At 41.0% G+C, this 8,085-nt stretch overlaps 1 protein-coding gene across 2 annotated transcripts in view; it reads left to right on the forward strand.

The window, feature by feature from the left end:
* MED14 (mediator complex subunit 14) overlaps positions 1-8,036 on the forward strand; it is an 87,929-nt gene extending 79,893 nt beyond the window's left edge. For both annotated transcript variants that reach the window (XM_006148886.2, XM_027772029.1), the window contains exons 27-31: positions 1,686-1,865; positions 1,958-2,065; positions 4,525-4,650; positions 4,985-5,177; positions 7,879-8,036. In XM_006148886.2, coding sequence (XP_006148948.1) covers positions 1,686-1,865; positions 1,958-2,065; positions 4,525-4,650; positions 4,985-5,177; positions 7,879-7,952 — 681 coding nt within the window. In that variant the 3' untranslated portion in view covers positions 7,953-8,036. The remainder of the gene's footprint in view (positions 1-1,685; positions 1,866-1,957; positions 2,066-4,524; positions 4,651-4,984; positions 5,178-7,878) is intronic.
* The last annotated feature ends 49 nt before the right edge of the window (positions 8,037-8,085 follow it).

The following is an 8,085-nucleotide window of genomic DNA, read 5'->3' on the forward strand; positions in this document are numbered from 1 at the left end:
CGCTCTTGCGCAGCTGCATAATTAACATATTAGGCTAGTACAGGTGTCAGTAAACTATGGCCCCTGAGGCCAAGTTCTTTCTACCACCTGTGTTCATAAATAAAAGTTTTATTGAAATGCAGTCATATCCATTCATTTATGTATTGCCTATTGCTGCTTCCAGCCACAGTGGCATTATTGAGTTGTTGAGACAGAGGCCATATAGCCCAGAACATCTGAAATTTTTACTATCTGACCTTTTGTAGACGTTTGCAGGGCATGGCGATTAGGGTGGCTGGATCCTGCATGGCTGACTGTGTGGATTGAATCCCAGACCCAGTGATTTGAAAATCACACCAGGCGCATGCACATGCGTGCTCCAAATCCCAAAAGAATAGAGGAGAAGGCGTACCATCTCACCTGGGGAGTGCTTTCTCACTCTCTCTCTCTCTCTCTGTCTCTCTACACCAAGCACATGCACCCTGTAGCAAACTTAAAGAAAAGGAACAAGTTTGTTAACCCCTGGGCTAGAATTAGGGCCCAGTCCACATCTAGCCTTTTGTAGTTACACACTTTATTCTTTTTTTCTAATGTGCTCTTTTTAAAAATTCCTGATTGTGGAAAATGTTCAGCCCATGCAAAAGTAGAGAGAAGAGGGCTGGCTCTGCGGCCTAGTGACTAAGGGAGTCAGATCTCACATGGTCAGCTCCATGGCTTGAGTCCTGGCCCCAGCAGCGTGAGAAATGCCAAACACATGTGTGTACACATGCAGGCCCCACATTCCCATCAGGATAGAAAAACGGAGAAGGGATTATGGTGTGACCACACCCCCTGGGAGATTGTTCTCACCTTCTTCCTCCCTCCCTCCCTCTGTCTCTCTGGCAAGTGCATATGCCCTCTGGCCAAAAAATTTAAAAAATAAATAAAATAAAATAATAATGAATTTCTCTACTCTCAGCAAACCGCCTTCAACAATGAACTTGCACCCACATTGTGTAATGTATAGCACCTCTCCCAGATTGTCCCACAGCAAATCGCAGATACTATTTCATCTGTGATCAATTTGCACCTATTTCTAAAAGATATGGACTCCTGGCGGGGAGGGGAGACATGTACCATTCTCATACCTAAAAGCACTTTTCTTTCTCGTCAGATATCTGGTTGATGTCCAGATTTCTCGAGTTACCTTTGATACTTTCACAGTCTGAATCAGAACCCAAATAAGTTTTCTGTACTCCCTTTTAAGCTATAGGTTTTCCCCCTTCTCTGATTCTCCTCTTTTCTCCTTCTACCATGTATTTCTTGGAGAAAACAAGCCATTTTCCCTATAGAGTTTCTCAGCCTGGATTTGGCTGATCAGTTCTCTTTGGAATCATTTAACATATTTTTCTGACTCCCATATTTTCTGTCACATTGATCCATCCTCTGTATCAAACTACTGAATTCAGGCTCAAGGGTTTTTTTTTTTTTTTTCAAGAATACTTCACAAGTAGTGTTAAGTTCTTCCAGCAAGAGGCACCTGTCTGATCGCTTCCTTTTTTTTGGTGACATTGCTAGCAACTGTTGCTGCCCCGTGCCTGCATGCCTTTGACTTGTTCAGGAGCTGGTACTAACTTAGTTGTTTTTCTCTTTTGAAACAATTCTCTCAGTAACATTTTCATTTGTGGTCTTACATGGCAGTTTGATGCATCCTTCTGGTTTTGCAGCTGCAGCTCATAAATTCCAACGAACCTGGAGTCATCATGTTTAAGACTGATGCCCTGAAATGCAGAGTCGCCCTTAGTCCCAAAACCAACCAAACGCTGCAGTTAAAAGTGACACCTGAAAACGCAGGACAGTGGAAACCTGATGAACTTCAAGTTTTGGAGAAATTCTTCGAAACAAGAGTACGTGTTTCATAATGCATAATTTTAATATAATGAATGAAACAGAAGCGTCAAAGTACAATGAGAGTAACTTGCTTTCTTTGTCCCCGCAGGTCGCAGGACCACCATTTAAAGCCAATACGTTAATAGCCTTCACCAAGCTATTAGGAGCTCCGACACACATCCTCAGAGACTGTGTGCATATTATGAAGTTAGAGCTGGTAAGTTACAAAGAAACATACTGTTCTAGCAAGTTCTGTTTGAGGAGGTTATAGTCAGTGGGAGCAGTATTTATTGGTTTTCACCATTATAGTATTTTCTTCTCTTTTTCTCTTCAATTCTTAATTTTTTAAAAAAAGTCTTTTTTTATTTAATTTTATTCATTCATTTATTTTTAATTTGACCAGAGAGACACACACACACACACAGAGAAAGTGAGAAAGCAAGTCACCAGGTCCAGGACTTGAACCATGGTTGGCTATGTGAGAGTGTCCAGCGCCATAGCCACTATGACACCTGCTGGTCCCCCTTAATTTCTAACTTAAATTGTATTTAGTTTTGAATAGGTAACACAATTCTATTATCCTTCCAAATTTAGAACAAGATGATACAGTGAGGAGTTTCCCATCCATCCCTTTCCAACCATAGTTACCAGTAGCTTGCCTTTCCTTCCACAGATTGTCCATTAATAAAGCAAATACATCTCTCCCATACACTTGCATGTGTGCTCACCAGAGAGAGACAGAGACAGAGATAGAGAGAGGGAGAGAGAGAGTGAGAAAGCATCCCCCAGGGGAATGGCCACACCACAGTCCCTTCTCCTTTCTATTCCCATACACTTTTAAACAAAATATTTATACATTCTGTTTTATGCTTTTGTCCATATTATGAACTATCGTGTATATACACACACACACACTTACAACACAGAAATTGCTTTTTAATCGAATTCCTACCTATCTACCTTTGCTGCTGGTCCTAGACTTGTGTCCCCTGAAAAGGTGGTAAAAGTGAAGTGCTAGTGGCCTGCAGGTGGCCTGATGGTTGAGGCATTGGACTCCTACATGGCCGACTGTGGTTTGAGTCCCAGGCCTGGCAGCTTGCATCCCGGACATGGCAGCTTGCTTTCTCATTTTCCCTTTCTCTCTCTGTCTCTCTCTAGTCAAATTAAGAAATAGGGGGCCAGTGGGTGGCATGGTGGTTAGGCGCTGGACGCTCCCACATAGCAGACCACGGTTCAAGTTCTGTACCTGGTGGTTTACTTTCTCACTTTCTTTCTCTCTCTCTCTGGTCAAATTAAAATAAATGAATGAATAAGATTAAATAATTTTTTAGAAAGAAAATAAGAAGAAGAAGAAAAGAAAATAATATATATTTTTTAAAAATGTGAAGTGCTTGGTGGTACAGCACTTTGTAATGATGAAACTGCGTGGAACGGTCCTAGGTTCACATCCTGAGGTCTCCCTATGTGTGCTGGCACACAGACACCTGTAATATGGCGTGGATTATAGTGTAGGGAGCCTGTTGGGGGTGCCCTGTAGCACAGTGGTTAAGGGAGCTGTATCCACATGGCCAGCTTCAGTTCAAATCTCAGCCTGGCAGCTGGAAAAACACCCTGGGTGTGCGAGCATGTGTGCCCCAAATCTCAACGGGATGGACAAAAGGAGGATAAGGGATTACAACACGGCTAGACCTTATCGGGGAGTTCTCTCTCTGTCTCTGTCTCTCTCACCCTCTCTTTGTGCCCTCTGGCAGTTAAAAAAGGCAAAAAAAAAATCCATTTGAGTTTCTAAAATAGTAAATATTTTTTGTGGCTAAAAATGGACCAGTGGATATAATTGAAACTCATGAATATAGTTGGACTAGTTTGTTTAGGGAAGGGGTTGGAAACAAGGCTGGGAGGTCTAGGTTGGCAGTAGGTAAGAGGGGTCTTGAATGCCAGGGTTTGGTCCTCAGTTGGGATGGCATTTGTTCTCACTGAACATCTGTAAGCTCGATTAGAACTGTGCTGTAGAGGGACCAGCAGTTAGCGTAATGGCTATGTCGCTGGACTCCTGTGTAGTCAACCGCGGTTCAAGTCCCGGACCCGGTGGCTTAAACTCATGCAGGGCGCGTGTGCGTGCGTGCCCAAGATCCCGAGAGGAGAATGGAGGAGAAGGGATTGCGGCGTGGCCATCCCCCCTGGGGGGTGATTTCTCGTTTTCTCTCTGTCTCTCTCTGTCTGTCTGGTCTCTGTCTGTCTGTCTGGCGAGCGCACGTGCCCTATAGCGAAAACCTCTCCAAAAAAAGAAAAAAAAAGAACTGTGCTGTAGAACACGTACGGACAGTGAGAGAGGATGCACTGGGAGAGGGAGCCTCTGCAAAGGAACGTTAGATGACCACGGGGAAAATAAAGAAGCCCTGAGCTTGGTGGCCTCAGTGAAAAAACAGAGGAGGGGATAGATGTCAAAGACAATGGCAGAAGCCAAATCCATAGCCAGTGGGAGGAAAAGAAGAAGACAGACCGCATAAATCCATTGGTAACTTCGTGTGTATAGATACCTTTGGAAAAAATGCAGGTTATCAACTTGATGTTCTGCTAACAAAGGGTTATAAAATTCTAACCTTTTAGGTGCCTATACGAGAATATGATGTTAAATATTCATATGACTTTATCATGATTTTTTTTCCCCCCAAACAGTTCCCTGACCAGGCAACACAGCTAAAATGGAATGTTCAGTTTTGCCTGACGATCCCTCCCAGCGCGCCGCCCATTGCACCTCCTGGGACGCCTGCTGTGGTGCTGAAATCCAAAATGCTATTTTTTGTAAGTACCACCCGGCATCTGTGTATATATGGAGCTGCAGAGGAAAAAGCCATGTGAGGATAAGACAACAACTTGGGGGTAACTGCATGAATGATTGCTGCCCAAGATAGGCCTGGATTCCTTAATTGTCACTTGAAACTTTCTGAGATCCTGGCCCCTTTAATAATAACAGAAACTTATGTGAACTAGCTAACAGTTGTTGTCTGTCACTTGTCAGATTTAATTTTCTTTTGCATGCTGGATCTTCATCTGAAAGTAAACAATAGTACCTTTGATAAATGGTTTGTTTTCTTATGATGTTTTTATTCTTTTTGTGTGTGTTGTGTGTCTACAGCTGCAACTAACTCAGAAAACATCGGTCCCTCCCCAAGAACCTGTTAGTATTATAGTTCCAATCATTTATGACATGGCTTCAGGTACCACCCAGCAGGCAGACATTCCCAGACAGCAGAACTCTTCTGTTGCTGCTCCCATGATGGTCAGCAACATTCTGAAGAGGTTTGCAGAGATGAATCCACCACGACAAGGTACATGATCAGTACACGCTCTTTTATTGCCTATATGTTATTACAAAGTTCTTTTGAGAGACACCCCACCCCCCCCACTCCTCTCTTCCTCCTCCTTACCCATTCCACCCCCACCCCCACCCTCCCCAGTCCTAGTAATTGAGCTCTGGTTGCTGTGGCCCTCTTAATGTCTGCCTGTCGCTTTCTTCCTTTCTTGCTGGTTCTTCATTTTTGTCCATTTCTCTGCTGCCTGGACTTAATTTTTGTTAGTGATTTATGATTGGGACTGACCCAGTTGTGAATGCCAGAAGCTTGTATTTATAGCACACATTGCCACAAAGCCCTAGGTTAGGATGATAGAATTTTCCATGGCTGTGAATTCCTGCCCTACCATCAATACCTACCACTCTGTACATCACAAAGTTGAAATGCATGTTGGATTCTCATATTTCATGGTTAAATCATGAATAGAATAATATCATTAAAAGTTCTGTATCTTCTAAATGTTTTGTGAAGAATAAAAGCTGATACAAATGGCATCACTGCTTTTTGGGCTTCTTATATAAGTGTCAGGCGGGTGCAAGTGAACCTTTTCACCAAGTGCACAATGAAGCTCTCAAACTGAACATTTCCAAGGAAACCCGAATGTTTCTAGAAAGATAAACAAGGTCCCTTCAATACTGGAGTAACATATGCTTAACACAGAACTCCTGACAGTGCTAAATTTGGGATTACAAAACAGAAACCTTAGCAAAGAGAACTTTTCTTTCACTTTGCTCATTTATACATTAAGGAAATTTAAATTGAATTTTGCTTATTTCTCTGAACAATGTCCTATATATCTCTGTTTAGAATAGTTTGATAACAGAATTATGTTTTTAAATGAGGGAAAGTTGTTCTCTGAAACATTTTTAAGTATCACATTGTGAAAATTTTTTCAGAAATTGGAATCATGAGCGAAATGATATTTTTAGCTGTTTGTTTCCCTATATTGTATATACGTAGGTGAGTTCTCACTTTAGTTTATAAGAAACACACTGGGCAGTAGAGAAGGGTATGCTGCTTTTGTTGTAACACTTCTACTTCTTACAGTTTTCCGCTTTCATCCTTTGACTTCTCTTGTTTCAGCTAAAATAGGTCCTCCAGAGTCAAAGTTTAAAGCTCTCAGAATTCTCAAAGTAGCTGTCCTGTGAAACTTTGATAATCAACACTGTTCCTTCACAAGCAGATGACTATCATGATCTTATCATGTGTTTTTATGTATTATGTCTTGTGGAATTTAAAATGAAAAGGCAAATGTTTTGATCTTGGGATCAATCAAGTTTTTCTATCAATAATGAAATTTTTTTTTAATTACTTCTTTTGCTTAAGAAATTGCTGAGATATTTTGAAAGTTTTTCTTTTTTTCCTTTTTTTTTTTGCTTTTTGTTTTTCCATTGCCCTAGGCAAACCTTTAGAGTTCCTTTCCTTTTTGTATCTCAGTTTTCTAGTGGTCGGAGAGAGAAGGTTGGCAATAACTTGCTCAGGGTCACTGCACATCCTACCCTTTGTCAGAACGCCAGGATTTATCTGAGCGCTCTAGTTCTCCCACTCTCTGCCTCTGTAGCGTTAGACCATGCTCTAGTGCAAGGGATCCAGCTTTTTATTAATAATACTGAAATGTTTGTGATATTTCCAAGAAGAGAGAGCAGACTATTTGGTTTCTTAGAGCAAAGGGGAAATAGAGGATGAATCATCCCTCCCGTCCCCTGCCCCAGATCTTGTTTCTGGATTATTGGTGTGCTGGGCTTCAGCCGCCCCACCTCACACACTCATCACTTCCCCTGTGGCAAGGTCCTTTTAAGAAAAAGTCCTCAATTTTTAAAATTGATTTTAATGTTGAGCTCCAGAAATGAACCATTTCTTTGAAATTGGGGAGAAAACTCCACTAGATGTGGTAGACCTGCTTTGTCCAATCTAACTGCTCCTAGTCACATGTGGCTATTTGAATGAATGAAAATTAAGTAAAATTTTAAACCCAGTTCCTTGGTGACACTAGCTGCATTTACAAGTGCTCTCATAGCCACAGTGCACATATAGAGGGCTTCAGAAGTTTCGTGGAAAATACGTATTATGAAAAAAAAAAAAAAAAAACTGTATGTGGATATCAAGGTTTTTTTCCCACTAAAGTAAGCTTGCACTTTAATTCCATTTTTCTATGAACTTCTTGAAGTACTCTTATACATACAACATTTCCATCATCACAGAAAGTTCTGTTAGATAGCATTGTCATAGACATTTTTATCTGGCCTTTAATGGAAGGACAGAAGGACACCACTGAAGTTGTAACCTAAGGCATGAATAATAAATATAAACTAGATCTTTTTCAATTAGATCCAAAATGCATCTGCAGTCAGATAGCCTTACAGCACAACTTCAGAGGCTTATCCAATGCTACGGTGTTTCTGTCCAGAAACTCTAGGCATAGCTTCCTAAATTTAGATCTAACTGGGACTTGCCCCAAATTTCCTCCTAAGGAAAAAATCAAAACCCAAACCAAATCTAATCTGATACTTCACACCCCTGCTAATCCTTGCTAATCTGGGCAGTTAAAATATAGTCTTTTATTTTGATCTTTAAAGTCCTTACTAATTTTCGATTTAATCACCCCTTCCCCCACCAGTGTGTTAACATCATCTTTCCTGTACTGCGAATAGCTAATGACCATTTTTCTCTGTTGCAGGTGAATGCACAATATTTGCAGCTGTTCGTGATTTAATGGCTAATCTTACACTGCCCCCTGGTGGGCGTCCATAAACACTATTGTTTTTAAACCAGGAAGGCTGACAAATGAGACAAAAACAACAAAAAAAAAAAATCTGAATTCAGCCTTCAGTTTAACAAAGAAAAAGGACTTTTTTTTTTTTTTTTTAATTTTAAGAGCTAAAAT

This window comes from Tupaia chinensis, unplaced genomic scaffold, assembly GCF_000334495.1.
Source record: "Tupaia chinensis unplaced genomic scaffold, TupChi_1.0 Scaffold000248_2, whole genome shotgun sequence".
Lineage (NCBI taxonomy): Eukaryota > Metazoa > Chordata > Mammalia > Scandentia > Tupaiidae > Tupaia > Tupaia belangeri.